Source organism: Mobula hypostoma, chromosome 13 (assembly GCF_963921235.1).
Source record: "Mobula hypostoma chromosome 13, sMobHyp1.1, whole genome shotgun sequence".
NCBI classification, from domain to species: domain Eukaryota; kingdom Metazoa; phylum Chordata; class Chondrichthyes; order Myliobatiformes; family Myliobatidae; genus Mobula; species Mobula hypostoma.
Genome location: NC_086109.1, coordinates 90,999,028 through 91,019,968, shown reverse-complemented (window position 1 = coordinate 91,019,968; position 20,941 = coordinate 90,999,028). Strand labels below are relative to the sequence as shown.

The 20,941-nt window shown below is 41.6% G+C and overlaps 1 protein-coding gene across 1 annotated transcript in view; it reads left to right on the top strand.

The window, feature by feature from the left end:
• The window catches only part of iqch (IQ motif containing H), a 190,117-nt gene that overhangs the window by 122,489 nt on the left and 46,687 nt on the right, over nucleotides 1-20,941 (top strand). The window contains exon 16 of the mRNA XM_063066163.1: nucleotides 1,664-1,950. Coding sequence (XP_062922233.1) covers nucleotides 1,664-1,950 — 287 coding nt within the window. The remainder of the gene's footprint in view (nucleotides 1-1,663; nucleotides 1,951-20,941) is intronic.

Here is a 20,941-nt window from a genome sequence, read left to right as displayed (position 1 = left end):
TTCAACTGATTAAGCAGAATGATAATATTACATGACGGAACAATTGCAAAGTGGAGGTATAACACATGTTAGTGTTTGCGGGTCAGCTTTGTGAAAGGGAAATGTCTTAAACCATTCATAATTACAAACTGTGATGATTGTGTGATCTAGGATATATTTATAAAAGAATATTTACAACTGAAATGATTCCACAACCCACAGATTCACTTTCAAGGACTACAAATGTACTTTCTCAGTATTACTTATCTATCTGTCTATCTCTCTATTTGTATTTTAGTTTGCATAATTTGTCTTCTTCTGCACGTTGTTTTTTTGTCAGTATCAGAATCAGAAGTTTTTGCTTATGTATAGTTTTTCATAAACTCGATTGTATTTCTTTATTTTCTGGTAAATGCCTGCAAAAAATTGAATCTGAGGGTAGTACTATATATGGTGACATATATGTACTTTGATAATAAATTTAATTTGATTCTGAATATACACTCAGTGGCCACTTTATTAGGAGCCTCCTGTACCTAATAAAGTGGCCATTGTGTGTATGTTTGTGGTCTTCTGCTGCTGTAGTCCATACACTTCAAGGTTCAACGTGGTGTCCATTAAGAGGTGGTCTTCTGCACACTATTGTAGCGCAGTTATTTCAGTTACCGTCACCTTCATGTCAACTTGAACCAGGCTAACCATTCTCCTCTGACCTCTCTCATTAACAAGGCATTTCCACCCACTGAGCTGCTGCTCACTGGATGTTTCTTAAGAGACTCAAACCACCCCATCTGGCACCAACAACCATAGTCATAGTCACTTAGATCACTTTTCATCCCCATTCTGATATTTGCTCTGAAAAATAACTGAACCTTTTGACCATGTCTGCATGCTTTTATGCATTGATTTGCTGCCACATGATTGGCTGATTAGATATTTGCATTAATAAGCAGGTGTACCTGATAAAATGACCACTGAATGTACATTGTAGCTAATGTTTTGGTTGACTTGCGCTGATGATTAGTTTGATATCATTGAGGGAACAGTTAGGAATAGCACAGAGCACAGAAGTAACCAGTCAGTTTGGTCAGATTTCCCTAGGGTGGGGGAATCCAAAACTTGGGGGCATAGGTGTAGGGTGAGAGGAGAAATATTTAAAAGAGACCTGAGGGGGCAACTTTTTCACACAGTTGATGGTGAGTATATGGAACGAGATGCCAGAAGAAGTGTTTGTGACCGGTACAATAGGACTATTTAAGAAGCATTTAGAAGGTACAGAATATGGAGGGACAGGGCTTAGAGAGACATAAGCTGATTGCAGGAAATTGGGACTAGCTGGGCATGCTCCATGGCTAGCATTGACTGGTTAGGCCAAAGGACCTGTATCCATGCTGTAATGCTCCATGATTCTAAATCTTGATGGCCCATTGTGTTTTAACAGTTCATTTAGGGCTTCCCCACCTTGCTGGGTAGCAAAAATACTGATGTAAAGTTATGAAAGACAGAGATAGAATTGACAGACTTTTTTTCCTGAGGATAGAAATGCCAAATGCTAGAGGGTATAGCTATAAGATGAGAGGGGGAAAATTTAAAAGAGATGTGAATGACAAGTTTTGAGAGTGGTAGGTGCCCCGTCTATGACAAAGTGGTCTGAATCATTTTTTGTTCCACTCCCTTCTCTAAGGTGGCGTTGTGGAGGCCTATCCGCCGTCCAACAGTGTGACTAACCTCACCGTGGACATGCTCATAGAGCCGACAGGGGAAATATCGATGGTTTCTTGCGGAGACCAGATCCATTCCAGAAGCCCTCTTGAATGCTGGGGCACCACAGTACCACAGTGCTCCGTGGATCCAGGCAACCTGCACTCGATGTGTGTCAAGATCGCTGAGGCCTGTAAATGCCGAGGTGTGCTGGGTTTCTTCTCAATTGACCTGGTGACCTTCATACATCCATATACAATGGAGCAGCAGGTGAGGTGGACGCTAATTGAGGTACATATATCAGACTGACATAAAGATTCTGGTCCCTGGGTGACAATAAAAAAAAATTACAAAAAAATGTAACGTGAAGCTTTGTGAACGTATCAGCCATAAAATTCTCCAAATGAGGTAATCCATCTTCTCAGGTCAGTGGACTAATTGCAAACTGTAACAGTTAGCTTTTGCCATGTGGAATACACATTCCTAAGTATTATTTTAATTAATTAAATTGTGTTTTATTAGTGACCCTCTACCAAAATTTATATTTGCCTTCGATAAGGTAGCTCAATACTCGTTGAAAGATTCATTGTAATAGGTATATAATTATTATGCTGCCTTCTGATGCAGAAGAACAATTTAACTAAATGCAAAATAACTTACTTTTTTTCCTATTCCACCCTTCCGAACTAAACTTGTTCTAATTAAATACATAGTACTGTGCAAAAATCTTGGGCACATATATAAATGTGGGGTGCATAAGACTTTTTGCACAGTACTGTATTTGTCAACATGGAGGTGAGTGAGTTTGTAAGTCTGGCAGGAGCAAAGGATGTTGAGAGTGGCGAGGATGGAGTGCCACGGGAGGGGTGTGGGACAGGTGGCAGGGCAGGAAGGTGACGCTGGTGCGGGCAAACCCAATCCTGAGACACCAGGCAAGGTCATTTGATGCAAAACAATCAGAAATCAGGTTTATCATCACTCACATATGTCATGATTTTTTTTTGCAGCAGTATGGTCCAAACATAAAATTACTACAGTACTGTGCAAAATTATTTGCCACCCTAGCTATATATGTGTGACTATGACTTTTGCACAGTCATGTAAAGTAATAGGTAAGTGGGAATGATTACAAAGTTTTTCCCAGGTCTGATATTGGTTCTTGCTGAATTAACAGTGTTATCAGTTGTCAGTGGGATTCACATTCTGCATCTCCCCACCAGTTCTTGCGCATGAATGTAAGAAATATCACTCGCTTCAGTATTATTATTTGCATTTAGTTTAAATTATCTAAAGTGATGGGTTTTACTCTTTAAATGGTAGATATTGAATGTAACAACACTCCAGGATAATTAATGAACATGATTTAATTTTTTAATAAATATTTAGATATATATTTCCCATATCCAAAATATTGATTTCCAAAACTTATAAACACAACAGATTCTGCAGATGCTAGAAATCCGGAGTAACATATGCAAAATCCTGGAGGAAGTCAGCAGGTTAGGCAGCATCTATGAAGAAAAATGAACAGTTGATGTTTCAGGTTGAGACTCTTCATCAAGACCGGAAAGGAAGCGGGTAGAAGCCGGAAGAAGAAGGTGGGTGAGGAGAATGAGTATAAGCTGGCAGGTGATAGGTGAGACCAAGTGAGTGGAAGGTGAGATGGTTAGGTGAGGAAGGGGGATTAAAATGAGAAGCTGGGAGGTGATAGGTGGAAAAGATAAAGGACTGAAGAAGAAGGAATCTGATAGGAGAGGAGAGTGGACCATGGGAGGAAGGTAAGAAGGAGGAGCACCAGGGGGAGGTGATGGGCAAGTGGGAGGAGGGAAGAGAAAGAGTGAAAGGGAAGCCAGAATGGGGAATGGAAAGAGAGCGAAGGGGGAGAGTGGAGAAACTTGTTTGCAATGTTCCTCTCGTGATGGGTGAAGGTCTAAGTATGCATGTATGTAGGTTGTAAGTTTCCAATGCGGAATAAGATGCTAATTGTCCAGGTAACAGTTATGGTATTATGACAACCTTCACCGCATGTGGTTTCTTACACCTTCCCTGTTGAACTCACTCCACACTGGTAGTCATTGCTTAAATTTACTCAGTCATAGGTTCTAGAAACCACCTATCCACACCACCCCCAAACTAAAATTCTCCCTTGCTTCCTTTTAAGATGTTCCTCAAAATCTTTGCATAACATTTTGGACATCTTTTCTAGTATCCTAATGTGATGTGATGTCAAGTTATTCATCCATTGACGCCCGCTGGGATATTTAACCATGAGAAAGGTCCTATATTAAGTCAAGGCACAGGGAAGAAAATTAGGATTGGCAACAAGGGGGTTCATTTCAACTTCATCAACTGAAATGTATCTTAACCACCCATTTCCAGTAAATGGAATGGTTAATTGACTGAGTTCTATAAAAAGCAGCCAATCTACTACATCAGCCCCCAAACAGGTAATGACGTTGAGAATTATCTTAAGAAAGCTGAAGATCATTCAGCCTTCAGCCTTGATTGGGATAATTCCTGTCAAGACAGTTTGTTTTAATAGGTCAACAGCTGAATATTTAATTGTTGCTCTGAATATGTTGAGGGCTAACTTTAAAAAAAACTAACCAAAAATTAGGACCAACCAGACATTAATAAATCAACTATGGAATTCAGTAGGCTCTTCTTTATCAAGGAAAGATCTGTAAAATGGGGGCAGTGGTGCAGGGGAATAACCTGAGTGAAATCTTCAGATTCAGAAAGGGGAAAATCAGAAGAGTTAGTAAAACCAAGTCAAGGGGTCGGACTGAGAGGAACAATGGGAACAGAGTAAAATGGATGGGAAATGATCCACAAGAGTTCATTTTATGAGTTCACACGCTGTTAAACTCTGTGATCGTTGATACCCTGAAAGAAAGAGGAATTAGACCTTGGTTGGAACAGTGATGGATGAAATGAAAGTGCAGATTGGACAGCATTGAGATCAGAGTGAATTAATGAGATGATGTTGACTGAGGTAACAACTGGAGAACTAAAATTGTCTCCTATCATTTTGGCCTTCAATACATTCCCTATCTAAATCACCCCAGTTGTGGGAATAACTAAGGCAAAAAGCATGGACATGTTCAAAGAGAGAGATGCTGATAGGGTAAAGGGAAGTGGAAGGTGATTCGACGTTCAAAGTAAATATATTATCAAAGCACATTTATGTCACCATATACCACCATGAGATTCCTTTTCTTGCAGGGATATACAGGAAGTATAAAGAAATACAATAGAATTAATGAAAAAATCTGTACATAAACAAAGACTGATAAACAGCCAATGTGCAAAAGAAGACAAACTGTGCAAATAAAAAACACTGAGAACATGAGTTGTACAAAGTCCTGGAAAGTGAGTCTATAGGTCACAGAAGCAGTTCAGAGTTGTGATGAGCGGAGTTATTCACACCGGTTTAGGAGCCAGATGTTTGCAGGGTAATAACTGTTCCAGAACCTGATGGTGTGGGACCTAAGGCTCCTGTACCTCCTGCCTGATGGTAGTAGTGGGTAGGATGGTGGGGTCCTTGAGAATGGATGCACGTTCTTGTGGCAGTGCTTCTTGTAAATGTGCTTAATGGTGAGGAGGGCTTTGCCTGTGATATATCTGCAGCATTAACACCAGATAAATTTGAAGGAGAAGACAAAATATTGACCCATTCTGTGCTACAAATACCTTGTACTCACCCTGAAGTCTTCCCTTGACAATCTAAATCCTTGAGTCAATTTTGATATCTCCAGATCATTTCCAGTTGAAATTTCCAATTCATGTCGTCATCAATAATGTCCTGCATTCTGAGTCCTGATGCTTTGGCCAGGCTTCTTCAGATAAAATAAGGAAGCACAAATCAAACTATTATATTAAAGTTATATTATATTATACTATTATATTATATTAAAGATTCAATACAGAAGCTTAAAAGTAATTTGAATGGATGTACTGGGGGCTGCCCACAAATGTCACCACATTTTCTGGCACCAATGTAACATCTTTCTGCTTGTGTTTTCAATGAAACAACACAAACAGAAACAACAATAACAAAACAAAACAAGACAACAATAGCAAAACAAGCCCCTTTCCCATCCTCACACACACACACAGACAGGCCTTCAAACTCAGAACTGGACATCTCCAGGCCTCAAGTCGCATGAGAAAAAGCATGACCTAGAAAGAGACGTCGTTGACTTAACTGATCCTTTGTGAAGTATTTGATCTTCGTCTGAACTCATTAATAAGTTGTTATGTGTGTAACACGCTCTTGGGTATCTCCATTCTCCATATAGAGCTGCAGTAAATAACTACAGAGAATTCATAGAGCTTAATAACATAATTAAATATCATTATGCTGTAACTATAATATCGTAATTGAAAACATAAGTGGTTTCACATAGTCTTTTCTAAGATAATGTTTTAACAATTTGGAGACAAGATAGCCTAAATGCATTCATGCAAATGTAGTTCTGGATTGTGTCTAGTTAATTCGGTGGTGAATTTTCTGTTCTTGTATGGTCAGCTGATTTGCCAGTAGATGGCAGTCTCCATGGACCTTGCATCAGGCAGTCTTTGTAGCACTGGTCTGGAAAATTAGACATTTTCACACTTCGAGACAAATCTTTACAAAAAATTCTTTCCCCATTTTTCATAAGTGTTATTCTAACATTCATAACTTTCTATTCCCTCAGGGCAAGCTGAAATAACCAACAATGTAAAGCAAATTGTACATCTCAACCCCAGCTCTTTCGCAGTTTTCTTTGCAGGAACTCACACACCCTGAAGTATCCCAGACACCCTGCTGATAGACTGTTTGTCCCACTCCCATTAGGAAGGAGACTACGTAATATCCACATCAGGATCACCAGATTCAATAACAGTTACTTTTCCCAAGCAGTAAAGCTGATCAACACCTCCACCGCTAATTTTATTTCCCATCAGTCACCTTATGTACAGCCTAACATAACTTTACGGAAATACAATCAATCTACTTACGGAAGCTATCTTATGCATTTATATTTATTGTGTGTTTTTTAATTATTATTGTATTCTTTATCTTTTGAGTTTTTTTGGGCTGCATCGGATCTGGAGATTATTTTGTTCTCCTTAGACTTGTGTCCAAGAAATGACATTGAATCTTGAACTGCCCTAACCCCTTGAGTCTGTGTGCCATTCAAGGAGATCACAGCTTCTCAGTGACACTCCAAGAAGGATGAGAAGAAATCCTTTACTATGTATAGTTTCAGTGACTTTGTTCCACTGGAAACTTTAACTCATCTTATTAAAATGTTACAGGTGATCCTGAATAAAACAATGTAGCATTTATCCTATCTCTGAATGTGCAAGTGTTACATTTGGAGAAGATTGGATGGATACATGGATATATAGTTTTGAAGGGATACAGTCTGGGTGGAGATAGATGGGAGTAGGTAGAAGATCAGGTCAGAATGGACTAAATGGGCTGAAGGGCCTCTTTCTCGGCTGTAGTATTCTATGACTGTATGATTCTACCTCTTCCTCGCTTACCACTATGGAGCTTTAAAGTTGCACTAATGACCTAGCAGATCAAAATTCAATAAGCATCCCAGTTCCTTCTCTTTTTTATTTATTTCTTATTTGGAAATGCACATTGTAACAGGCCCTTCTAGCCCAAAGAGCTTGCACTGCCCAGTCACGCCCATGTAACCAATTAACCTACTACTCCATATGTCTTTGGAATGTGGGAGGAAACGCATGAAGTCACAAGGAGAACATACAAGCTTCTCACAGGCAGGAATTGAACCCAGCTTGCTTGCACTGTAATAGCATTACACTAACCACTACACTACCTTCCCACACTTTGTTTAAAGTGAATGTACTGCCACTTGTAATAACAGAGTACAGTGTAGCCATCATCCCACCATTGTCTTAGGGCAATCTAAGCAGACATGCCAGTGTTAAGCATTGGTCAATAATACATTTAGTAAACTAGACTTTTACGTACAAATAATTTACCAAATTTAAAAGCAGATCCAAATGTTCCTCCCCATTCTCTGCTGAGCTAATTGGAAACCACACTGGTGTTTTTCTCGTCTCTAAGACTGTTACTTAACATAGATGGATTTGCAAGACTCGTCAGCAGCTCCAGTGTTGCCAGGTGGAACAAGCTGATAATGAAAGCCAAAGATGAAACAGTCACAATTCCATGACATTCAGGCAAGACTGCAGAGGAGAGTTTATTGCTGGTTTCATTCCCACTGTTGATTGGTGTTCAATGAACCATGGGACAATGGACTTGGAAGTAACATTGGTTCCACTTCACTGTGGAAGACACTAGCAGTATGGTGGAAGTTCCAGGTATCAGGGGTCATGAAGTGTGTGACGTTGCCATTATTAGGGAAAGGGTTAGAAAGGTCTGAAGGTAGATAAGTCACCTGGTTCAGATGATGTACAGCCTAGGGTTCTGAAAGGGGTGGTTGAAGAAATCGTGGAGGCATTAGTAATATTCTTTCAAGAATCACTAGATTCTGGAATGGTTCCGGAAGAATAGAAAATTGTAAATGTCACTCCACTCTTCAAGAAGGGAGAGAAGCAGAAGAAAGGAATCTATAGGCCAGTTAGTCTGACCTCAGTAGTTGGAAGGTGTTGGAGTTGATTATTAAGGATGAGGTCTCAGGGTACTTGGAGATACGTGATAAAATAGGCCATAGTCAGCATGGTTTCCTCAAGGGAAAATCTTGCCTGACAAATCTGTTGGATTTCTTTGAAGAAATAACAAGCAGGATGGACAAAGGAGAATCGGTTGATATTGTGTACTTTGATTTTCAGAAGGCCTTTGACAAGGTGCCACATGAGGCTGCTTAACAAGCTATGAGCCCATGGTATTACAAGAAAGATTCTAGCATGGATAAAGCAATGGCTGACTGGCAGGAGGCAAAGACAGAGGATAAAGTGTGCCTTTTCTGGCTGGTTGCCAGTGACTAGTGGTGTTCCACAGGGGGTCTGTGTTGGGACCGATTCTTTTTACATTATATGTCAATGATTTGGATGATAGAATTGATGGCTTTGTTACAAAGTTTGCAGTCAATATGAAAATAGGTGGAGGAGTAGGTAGCTTTGAGAAAGTAGAGAGGCTACAGAAGGACTTAGATAGATTAGGAGAATGGGCAAAGAAATGGCAGATGGAATACAGTGTTGGGAAGTGTATGGTCATGCACTTTGGTAGAAGAAATGAAAGTGTTGACTATTATCTAAATAAAGAAAAAATACAAAAGATTGAGATTTGGGAGTCCTTGTGCAGGATTCCCTAAAGGTTAATTTGCAGGTTGAGTCTGTGGTGAGGAAGGCAAATGAACTGTTAGCATTCATTTCAAGAGGACTAGAATATAAAAGCAATGTTGAAACCTTATAAAGCACAGGTGAGGCCTCACTTGGAGTATTGTGAGCAGGTTTGAGCCCCTTATCTTAGAAAGGATATGCTGAAACTGGAGAGGAGTCAGAGGAGGTTCTCAAAACTGATTCCAGGATTGAGTGGCTTGTCATATGAAGAGCATCTGATGGCTCTGGGCCTGTATTCACCAGAATGCAGAAGAATGACGGGCGACCTAATTGAAACCTATTGAATGGTGAAAGGCCTTGATAGAGTGGATGTGGAGTCGATGATTCCTACAGTGGGAGAGTATTAAGACCAGAAGACACAGCCTCAGAATAAAGGCGGCATCCTTTTAGAATGAAGATGAGAAGGTATTTCTTTAGCCAGAGTGTAGTGAATCTGTTGACTTCTTTGCCACAGGCAGCTGTGGAGGCCAAGTCTTTATGTATATTTAAAGCAGAGGTTGATAGATTCTTGATTGGTCAGGGCCTGAAGGGAGACAGGGAGAAGGCAGGAGATTGGTGCTGAGAGGCAAATTGGATCAGCCATGATAAAATGGCGGAGCAGACTCGATGGGCCAAATGGCCTAATTCTGCTCCTATATTTTATTGTCTTATAGTTTATATTGTCACAGATACCAGGTAGCAGTGAAAAACTTGTTTTGTATGCCATCCATACAGTGCATTTCAGTAAAAGATAAGCTTTATTTGTCACATGTACATCGAAACATCTAAACGTGCTATGAAATATGCCATTCGTACAAAATCCAATCAGCAAGATTGCGCTGGTTTCCACACTTCCGGCGCTATTGTAGCGTGGCCACAACTCACTAACACAAACCGTATGCCTTTGGAACGTGGGAGGAAACCAGAGCACCCAGAGGACACCCACTCAGTCACATGTAGAGTGTACAAACAGCAGCGGAAATTCAATATTCAAAGTAAATTTATTATCAAAGTATACATATGTCACCATATACAACCCTGAGATAGTTTTCTTGCGGGAATGCACAGTAAATTCAAGGAACATAATTGAATCAATGAAAGACTGCAATCAATGAAAGAGGGCACACAAACAGAGAGAATGTCGGGCATGAAAAGTGCCTTTGGTTGTGCTGGCTATAGTACCAAGGTAGTGAGAAACGTAGACTGTGTCTATGGAGGGGCGATGTCCTTCAGAATCAGAATCAGGTTTATTATCCCCGACATATTTCGTGAAGCTTGTTGTTTGTGGCAGTAGTGCAGTATTACAAATTACAATAAGAAATTAATTAACAATTAAATATGTTGTGCAAAAGATAGCAAAAATAGTGAGGTAGTGTTCATGGGTCGGTTCCTTGTCTGTTCAGAAATCTGATGTTTGTAGAGCCTTGAGTGTGTGTACTTCCTCCCTGATGGTAGTAATAATAAGAGGGCATGTCCTGTGTGTTAGGCGTCGTTAACAAAGATTGTTCCCTTTTTGAGGCATTGCCTGTTGAAGACATCGTCGATGCTGGGTTGGCTAGGGCCCATGACAAATTGTTTTCTGCTCTGAACCATTGCCCCAAAACCTTCAACACAAAATAATCTGCAGATGCTGTTGTCAAAGGAACACTCACAATGCGCTGGAGGAACTCAGCAGGTCAGTCAGCATCATTTGTCGCCACAACAGACAGGATCTCCCGGTAGCCACCCACTTCAACTCTGCTTCCCATTCCCATTCAGATATGTCCATACATGGCCTCCTCTACTGCCATGATGAGGCTAAACTTAGGTTGGAGGAGCAACACATCATATACCATCTAGGTAGTCTCCAGCCCCTTGGTATGAACATAGAATTCTCCAACTTCCAGTAATTCCCTCCCCCTCCCTTCCTCTATCCCTATTTCACATCACCTCCCTCATAGTTCCACCTCCTTCTACTACTTTGCATTGTTCTCCTGCCAATCACCTCCCTGCTTCCCCTCCCCCAACCCTTTGTCTTTAAAATTACTGTTTTTTTCAACTACCAGCATTCTTCAAACCCTCCCCAAAGTTCTTCCTTTAGTCCTGAGGAAGGGTTTCGGCCCGAAACATCGACTAATCTTTTCAACTGATGCTGACTGACCTGCTGAGTTCCTCCAGTGCATTGTAAGTGCCCCAAAACCTTCAACCCCTCACTTTACCTTCTCCCTCTTCTACAACTGCATACCCATCTACCTCCAAGTCTGAATATTAAGAATGGCAGAGAGAGGAAGGAAGGTCAACCATCCTCATAGTAAACAACATCATTAGAAATTCCAATATGGAAAAATTACTACCAGAGCTTTTTTTTCAACATTGATCTCCTTGGGTTTGATCTGAGATGCCTGCTTGCATTGCAAGCCAGCTTAACAGCCTAGCATTTTCACTTTTGTCAACATATACTAGAAGTAAATTTGTTGAAAATGATTTTATTTCATTAGTTCTTCACTCACTGATTGCTACAGTGGAGGAAAAAGTAATTGTTCTAAAATAGAAAACTATTTGGCTGGAACTCGGTGGGTGAAAATCGGTGCCAGACAATTCCATCAGCTGGCTGGTTCACTTTGTTTTCAAATGTGCATCCCAATTTTAATTACTCCACCACCAACAGCTAAGCCTTTAAAAGTGCTTAGCACCTAAGCTCTGGAATTGCCTCCCCAAACCCCTCTACCTGTCATTCCTCTCATTCCTCTCGTACACCAAACAAGTCATTGAGCATCAGTATGATCTCTGCATGGCACTCCTGTAAATTATTTTTGAATTTGTGAATTAATTATAAAATGGGTAATAACAAGGAATACAGTATTGTGCAAAAATCTTAGGCATATATACGGTATATATACAGGGTATACCTCGGGTGCCTAAGACATTTGCACAGTACTGTAGTAATTTTATGTATTGCACTGTACTGCAAACAAAAAATAAAATAAAAACACAAATTTCATGACATGTGAGTGACGATAAACGTGATTCTAATATGGGTCTCTATTGTGGACCGAAAATGGGAAGGGGGCAGGGACAGGGGAATCATGGTTGGAGAAAGGGGAAGGGAGGGGGAGGGAGCGGGAAGCACCGGAGAGACATTCTGTAATGATCAATAAACCAATTGTTTGGAATCAAATGAGGTTGCCTGGTGTCCCAGGGCTGTTTGTGTCTGTACCCGTACCACCCACCCCATCCCTGGCACTCCTTCACTGCCACCCGTCTCACAACCCTCCCGCGGCGAGGGTTCTCAACGTCCTAATATCCTCCCACCAGATTTACCGACTTGCTCTCCACTCTCCACTCCACATAGACAAGTACAGTACTGTGCAAACGTCTTAGGCACTCTAGCTATATATATGTGCCTAAGACTTCTGCACAGTTCTGTAGGTAGCATGGAAATCCTTCAGGGAAACTTCACAGAGATCTAGAATCATAAAGCATGGAAAGAGGCCCTTCGATCCAACTGGTCCATGTCAACCAAGATGCCCATCAAAGCCAGTCCCATTAGCGTTTGGGAAAGGTTGACCATGTTAGGACTTTATTTCCTGGAGTGTAGGAGAATGAGGGGAGATTTGATAGCGGTATACAAAATTCATTCATATGACGTGGGTGATCAAGGTCTTTCCATGACCATGACTGGGGGACTAAACAGGTGCTACAACTTGCGCAAGGGTGACCTGCAGGCTAGCGGAGGGAAGGAGCGCTTTACACCTCCTTTGATAGAGACATATCTCCACCATGCCGCTCAATACAAAATTATGAATGATATAGATAGGGTAAATGCAAGCAGGCTTTTTTTCCACTGAGATTGGCTTTTTTCCACTTCTTCACTCAGTGGGTGGTGAGAGTGTGGAACGAGCTGCCAGTGGAAGTGGTGGATGTGGGTTTGATTGCAATAATTAGGAGAAGTTTGGATAAGTACATGAATGGGAGGGGTGTGGTCCAGGTGCAGGTCAATGGAATTAGGCAAATTAATAGTTCAGTATGGACGAGATGGGCCGTAGGGCCTCTTTCTGTGCTGCAGTGCTCTATGACTCTGTGACTCTAATTGTTAAATTACTTTAACTATTATGCAAGGTACAGTTAAAAAAAAACACTCTCTCTGTTTTCTTTTGATTAGAATCTTATGTTACAAGGGAACTCGCGGGCTTCATTCCTCAGAAATCTCCCAAAGCCAGTTCCTCATTACCCTAGTCAACAAATTTTCCATTGCACGGAGGTGGTGCACAAATACAGTGTTGGGTTAGACAGAGAATTAATCGACACACACAAAATGCTGGAGGAACTCAGCAGGCCAGGCTGCATCTATAGAAAAAAGTACAGTCAACGTTTCGGACCAAAACCCTTCAGCAAGACTGGAGAAGAATGCTGAGGAGTGGATTTGAAAGGTGTGGGGAGGGGAGAGAGAAACACCAGGTGATAGGTGAAACTTGGAGGGGGAGGGATGAAGCAAAGAACTAGGAAATTGATTGGTGAAAGAGACAGAAGGCCATGGAAGAAAGAAAAAAGGGGAGGGGGAGGAGCACCAGAGGGAGGCGATGGGTGGGCAAGGAGATAACATGAGAGAGGGACAAGGGGAGGGAAATGGGGAAGCCAGGTGGGGGGGGGGAGGCATTACTGGAAGTTTGAGAAATCGACGCTCATGCCACCAGGTTGGAAGCTACCCAAAAGGAATATAAGGTGCTGTTCCTCCAACCTAAGTGTGGCCTTATCCCGACAGTGGAGGAGGCCATGGATGGACATATCAGAATGGGAATGGGAAGTGGAATGAAAGTGGGTGACCATTGGGAGATCCCGCTTGTTCTGGCAGATGAAGCATAGGTGCTCAGCGAAGCGGTCTCCCAATCTATGTCCTCCACCGTCGGGATAAGGCCACACTTAGGTTGGAGGAACAACACCTAATATTCCATTTGGGTAGCCTCCAACCTGATGGCATGAACATCAATTTCTCAAACTTCCAGTAATGTCTTCTCCCCCTTCACCATTTCCCATCCCCTTGTCCCTCTCTCATGTAATCTCCCTGCCCAACCATTGCCTCTCTCAGGTGCTCCTGCCACCCCACCTTTTTTTTCCTTCTGTGGCCTTCTGTTTCTTTCACCAACCACCTAGCTCTTTGTTTTATTCCTCCCCCTCCAAGTTTCATCAATCGCCTGGCAGCCCAGTGCATGTGTAGATGTGAACTTACCACTATTCAGGATATTTACAAAGACAGGTGTGTAAAAAGGGCCTGAAGGATCATTGGGGACCCAAGTCAAGCACAAACTGTTCCAGCTGCTACCATCCGGGAAATGGTACCACAGCATAAAAGCCAGGACCAGCAGGCTCTGGGCCAGCTTCTTCCACCAGCCCATCAGACTGATTAATTCATGCTGGCACAACTGTATTTCTATGTTATATTGACTGTCCTGTTGTACATACTATTTATTATAGATTACTATAAATTGCACATTGCACATTTAGACAGTCGTAACGTAAAGATTTTTACTCCTCATGTATATGAATGATGTAAGTAATAACTTCAATTCAATTCTTCCCTCCCCGCACCTTTCAAATCTACTCCTCAGCTTTTTTTCTCCAGTCCTGCCGAAGGGTTTCAGCCGGAAATGTTGACTGTACTTTTTTCCATAGATGCTGCTTGGCCTGATGAGTTCCTCCAGTATTTTGTGTGTGTTGCTTGGATTTCCAGCATCTGCAGATTTTCTCTTGTTAGAGAATTACTCAGTCTAGGTTAATCAGCCCCACAATCCGGACCATGCTCTCTTCTCGCTACTGCCATCTCACAAGAGGTATAGGAGCCCACACCACCAGGTTCAGGAACAATTCTTACTCGTCAATTATTTTAGAGGTGGGTGAATGGAATGCACTTCCAGTGACAGTGGTAGAGGCAGATGCAATAGGGTCTTTTAAGAGACTCTTAGATAGGTACATGGAGCTTAAAAAAATAAGAGGGCTATGCGGTAGAGAAATTCTAAGCAGTTTCTAGGGTAGGTTGCATGGTCGGCAAAACATTGTGGGCCAAAGGGCCTGTAATGTGCTGTAGATTTCTATGTTCTATGTTCTATCAGGGTCTTGAACCAGCGTAGATAACTTCACTCACCTCAACACTGAACTGATTCCAAAACCTATGAATGATGTCAGGGGTAAGTTTTTTACACAGAGAGTGGTGACTGCATGGAATGGGCTGCCAGCAACGGTGGTGGAGGTGGATACGATAGGGTCTTTTAAGAGACTCTTGGATAGGTACATGGAGCTTAGAAAAATAGAGGGATATGGGTAAGCCTAGTAATCTCTAAGGTAGGGACATGTTTGGCACAATTTTGTGGGCCAAAGGGCCTGTATTGTGCTGTAGGTTTTCTTTGTTTCTCTGGTTCTTTCAAGGACTCTGCAACTCACGCTCTCAGTATTACTTATTTATTGTATTTGCACAATTTGTCTTATTTTGCGTATTGGTTGTTTGTCAGTCTTCCTGTATAGATTTTCATTGATTCCATTGTAGTTCTTTATTCTACTGTGAGTGCCTGCAAGAAAATGAACCTCAAGGCAGTACATGGTGACACATATGTAATTTGATAATAAATTTACCTTGAACTTTGAACTTTTTGTCTCAAATCTTCTAAAGCACAAGTATCTCATTCTCACTTCCTGCTTCATCAGGTTTTAAAATCTTGTAGACCCAAGAAACTGTAGATGCTGAAATCTGAAACAAAAGAATCACAAAATGCTGGGAGGAACTCAGCAGGTCAGGCAGCATCTGTGGAGGGAAATGGACGGTCAACTGTACCGACCCTTCACCCAGTCCAGAACTAAAATGTTGACTGTCTACTTCCCTCCATAGATGTTACCCGATCTGCTGAGTTCCTCCAGCATTTTGGTTTTGCTTTAAGAACTCTCAGCTGGTTCAAGGTAAGGAAGCCCAGGGCTGGCAAAGTCCTTCAGCAAAATTACTGCTGACAGCAACTGCAGTTATGTCAGGTTGAGTTGGACAGATATGAATCATGAACAGAATACAGAGAGGAATGTGAAATGACATAAATGTTGTTCAGCCGATGATAGGTAAACAGAAACATAGAAAATAGGTGCAGGAGTAAGCCATTCTGCCCTTCGAGCCTGCACCGCCATTTATTATGATCATGGCTGATCATCCAACTCAGAACACCGCCCCAGCCTTCCCTCCATACCCCCTGATCCCCGTAGCCACAAGGGCCATATCTAACTCCCTCTTAAATATAGCCAATGAACTGGCCTCAACTGTTTCCTGTGGCAGAGAATTCCACAGATTCACCACTCTCTGTGTGAAGAAGTTTTTCCTAATCTCGGTCCTAAAAGGCTTCCCCTCTATCCTCAAACTGTGACCCCTCGTTCTGGACTTCCCCAACATCGGGAACAATCTTCCTGCATCTAGCCTGTCCAATCCCTTTAGGATTTTATACGTTTCAATCAGATCCCCCCTCAATCTTCTAAATTCCAACGAGTACAAGCCTAGTTCATCCAGTCTTTCTTCATATGAAAGTCCTGCCATCCCAGGAATCAATCTGGTGAACCTTCTTTGTACTCCCTTATAGTTGTGCATTGGACTGAGTTCATGGGAGGTTGAGAGTGAAAAACATAACTGAAGTAAGGATGTACAAATGTAATCAAGGTAATGTGAGTAAAGTTTACTCCTTACTTTACCCTTCAATGAGCTGAACTGAAATATGCCTTTTGATTTCGTGTTTTATATTCTGTGTTTTCTCGCTCTTTTTTGTTGCCGTGGGCGCATTTTTTTGCACATGGGGGGATTAATGTTTTTTTCTTTGAATGGGTTGGTTCCATGTTCTTTGTTTCATGGCTGTCTGTGGGAAGATGAATCTCATGGTTGTATACTGCATACATAGTTTGATAACAAATATACTTTGAATCTTTGATAACAAATAAATGTACTTTGAAGATCGTGATTATCATGGTTGCTGTTGTGTGCTGGGGCAGCAGGCTGAGGGTAGCAGACACCAACAGAATCAACAAACTCATTCGTAAGGCCAGTGATGTTGTGGGGATGGAACTGGACTCTCTGACGGTGGTGTCTGAAAAGAGGATGCTGTCCAAGCTGCATGCCATCTTGGACAATGTTTCCCAACCACTACGATGTTGGGGAAGTCCAGAACAAGGGGTCACAGTTTGAGGAAAAAGAGGAAGCCTTTTAGGACCGAGATTAGGAAAAACTTCTTCACACAGAGAGTGGTGAATCTGTGGAATTCTCTGCCACAGGAAACAGTTGAGGCCAGTTCATTGGCTATATTTAAGAGGGAGTTAGATATGGCCCTTGTGGCTAAAGGGATCAGGGGGTATGGAGAGAAGGCAGGTACAGGGTTCTGAGTTGGATGATCAGCCATGATCATACTGAATGGCGGTGCAGGCTCGAAGGGCCGAATGGCCTACTCCTGCACCTATTTTCTACATTTCTATGTTTCTATAATGTACTGGGTGGGCACAGGAGTACATTCAGCCAGAGACTCATTCCACCGAGATGCAACACAGAGCGTCATAGGAAGTCATTCCTGCCTGTGGCTATCAAACTTGGAGGGTCAGACACCCTGAGCCAATAGGCTGGTCCTGGACTTATTTCCATCTGGCATAACTTACATATTATTATTTAATTATTTATGGTTTTATCTTGCTATATTTATACTCTATTCTTGGTTGGTGCAACTGTAAGGAAACCCAATTTCCCTCGGGATCAATAAAGTATGTCTATCTATCTACCCATCTATCTATCTATATCTATCTATCTATCTGTGATTCTTGGGCCAGCTGGTGGCACAATGACATCAGCGCCGGATTCTGGAACAAAGGTTCCCAAGTTCAAATCCAATCGGAGCTGCTCCCGAGTACACTTTCCATCCGTGCCGAGTTAAGTGTCGAGATCACAACTCGAACTCGTAAAATAAAAAGGGAAAAATACTGTGAAATATCTGTGTGCAGAGTGGCACGCCACACAGTCTCTCTCTCTCTCGCTCCGCGCCTTGTAAAGGCATGAAAAAGACATCATCCCGCCAACATCGCACACGCACGCACACACGCACAGATGAACACACACACAAGCACATGCCAAAAATAAATGAAGATCGTGATTCTCACACAGATGGTTTTAAAAGCAGAAATGCAGCAGTTTGACCCCAGATGTAATTTTATATTCTCTGAAGTTGAAGTTTTGACATGTTTTTTGGAATAGTCACCAAGTTGATCTGACATACATCACAGTTGTAACCCTTGGAACCCCTGATGTACAAATATAACCAAAGTAAAGTGAATTGAGTTTACTCCTTCCTTTAAATTGTGAGCACTTTAACATCACCATCAATGTGTACCATGTCATATGACGTGGGCAATCATGGTCTATGACCATGATTGTACTTGGCAAATTCTGCAGAAGTGGTGTTGCCATTGCCTTCTTCTGGGCAGTGTCTTTACAAGACAAGTAACCCTAGCCATTATCAATACTCTTCAGAGATTATCGATGGTCACATAACCAGGACTTATGATATGCACCAGCTGCGTATATGACCAACCACCACCTGCTCCCATGGCTTCATGTGTCCCTGATCAGGGAGCTAAGCAGATGCTACACCTTGCCTAAGGGTGTCCTGCAGGGTAGTGGAGGGAAGGAGCGCTTTGCACTTCCTTTGGTAGAGGCGTATCTCCATCCCGCCACCCTGAGTAGAGTTTACCCCTTCCTTTGGATTGTGAGTTCTTTAAACAGATGATTTAAAAAGCGGAAATACAGCAGTTTGACACCAAGTGTTAGTTTATATTCTCTGTGGTCGTAATTCCATGTGTTTTCTTAGAATAGTCACTCTAATGAACTTGTATACTCCACAGTTGTAAACCTTTGGAATCCCTGGTAGGTCAGATATACGGTATGAAAACATCAGTGAAAGCTTAATGTCTTCGGTGTAGGAACATCACTAAATTTGAAAAGGATAAGTTATAAAAGAATTGTAACTTCAAGGAGGAAGCATCAGCTGACAGAGAAAAGGAATTCCACTCTTTTCATCCACTGGAAACGAATGAGTTGGAGCAGGAAATGGTGTGATCAGTTCACTTTCAGCTGAGTGATGATTTAAAGTTTTGGAATGAAATTAGTTGAAACAATCTTGAGCCTACGTTTGCTATTTTATATTTTCCAATCAGTTTCCAAAGCACGTTACAACAATGTGAATCTTTACTATAGCTAACGTGCACAGTGGTTTCACAGAAGTGGTATTAAGTTAAATTTTGACAATCAAATACAGAAGGAAAATTTACAGACAGATAGCTCAAAGCTTGGTCAGAGGAGGGGTTTTAAGGAATGCTTTGAAGGGTATGCCATGGCCCTCAGGGAAGCAAGATTGATTTCTAAGATTGGTCTTCATCTGTTTCTTCCTCCGGGGTAAAAAGAGGTCAGACAGCCTATCACATCTGTCCCACTGTTGGCTCTACAATAGGCCACACTTAACTTTCTTCCTTCCTATAACTCTATTTCTCTTTACTTTCATCTTTTCAGAATGCATCCGAAAGAGCAGAAGAAAATGCAGAGGAAAGAGGCACTTCTGTATACTCCACTACTTGAATTGGCATAAAACCTCTAACTCAACAGTCACTGCAACCCGTTTGTCATGGGTAGACTGTTGCCCCTTTAATCTTAAAGTGTTCTCTGACCCTTAGTGAAAATATTTTAAATTTTGAAATCTCTTTTAGGCTTCCTTTAGCCTACTAATCTACTGATAATTGCCCTGGAATATACAATTATTTACATGACCTATGACATTGTCACATTTGTGCTTGGGGAATAATTACTATAATTGATTTGCCTTCAGTTTATTTTTCTAATAATGGAAAAGTAGGGCTTCACCTGTACCCTAGTGGAATAAGTTTGTTCACGTTGGTACAATTGTTTAAGAATTATAGTAATTATTTTTATTCATAATGAGACTGTCTAGAAGCTTCTGTTCCCTTCCTTTCCAGACCTGATGAAGGGTCTCAGCCTTCAATGTCGACTGCTCATTCCCCCCACCCCCCCCCGCCGCCCCATAGATGCTGCCTGACCTGCTGAGTTCCTCCTGCATTTTGAGTGTGCTGCATTTTCTAGTGAATACCCATTTGATTAATGAATTTATCAATGACCTTGCCTCTCCTTACACTGATTTTATTGTCTTCCCTAGCTTGATATCTAAGATCAACTGGAGGTAGCAAAACAGAAATTCCTGTTCAGCTTGTAGCTGAGTAATTTCATATCTGATTTCCCACTAATACTACTTACTTCAGACTCCATGACATTGGCCACCTCTGCCCTACCTCATTCACCCCTCATTAGAACTATTATCCACATTCTATTTCTCCATCATTTCCTTCAGCTCAAATTCCACCTTACAAAACCTTCAAGTACACTAATTCAGAATCAGAATCAGGTTTAATATCACCACCATATGTCGTGAGATTTGTTGTCTTTGCAGCAGCAGTACAATGCAATACGTAATAATAGAAAAAACGTAATAATAGTAAGTAGACTTAATAATTATAGACTCTTCATCAGGAAGCATAAAAGCGATTTCAAAATGTGTAAAGTCCTGACGAAGTGTCTCAGCAAAAAATGTTGACCGTTTATTCCTCTCCATAGATGCTGCCTGACCTGCTGAGTTCCTCCTGTACTTTATGTGTGATGCTCTGGATTTCCAGCTTCTGCCGAATCTCTTGTGTGCACACAGATTCAGCAGTTTCATCCTTACTGATGTTTATAGAATGTCGACCCTTCCTACTGACACCGCAAAGCATTAGATTCAGAATCCATCCATCAACTTGTAATTTGTCCTGATGAAGGGTCAGGGTCCAAAATGTTGACTGTTTACTTGACTCCATAGGTGCTGCCTGACCTGCTGAGTTCCTTCAGCATTTTATGTTTGTTGATCAAGCTTTTCCAGCA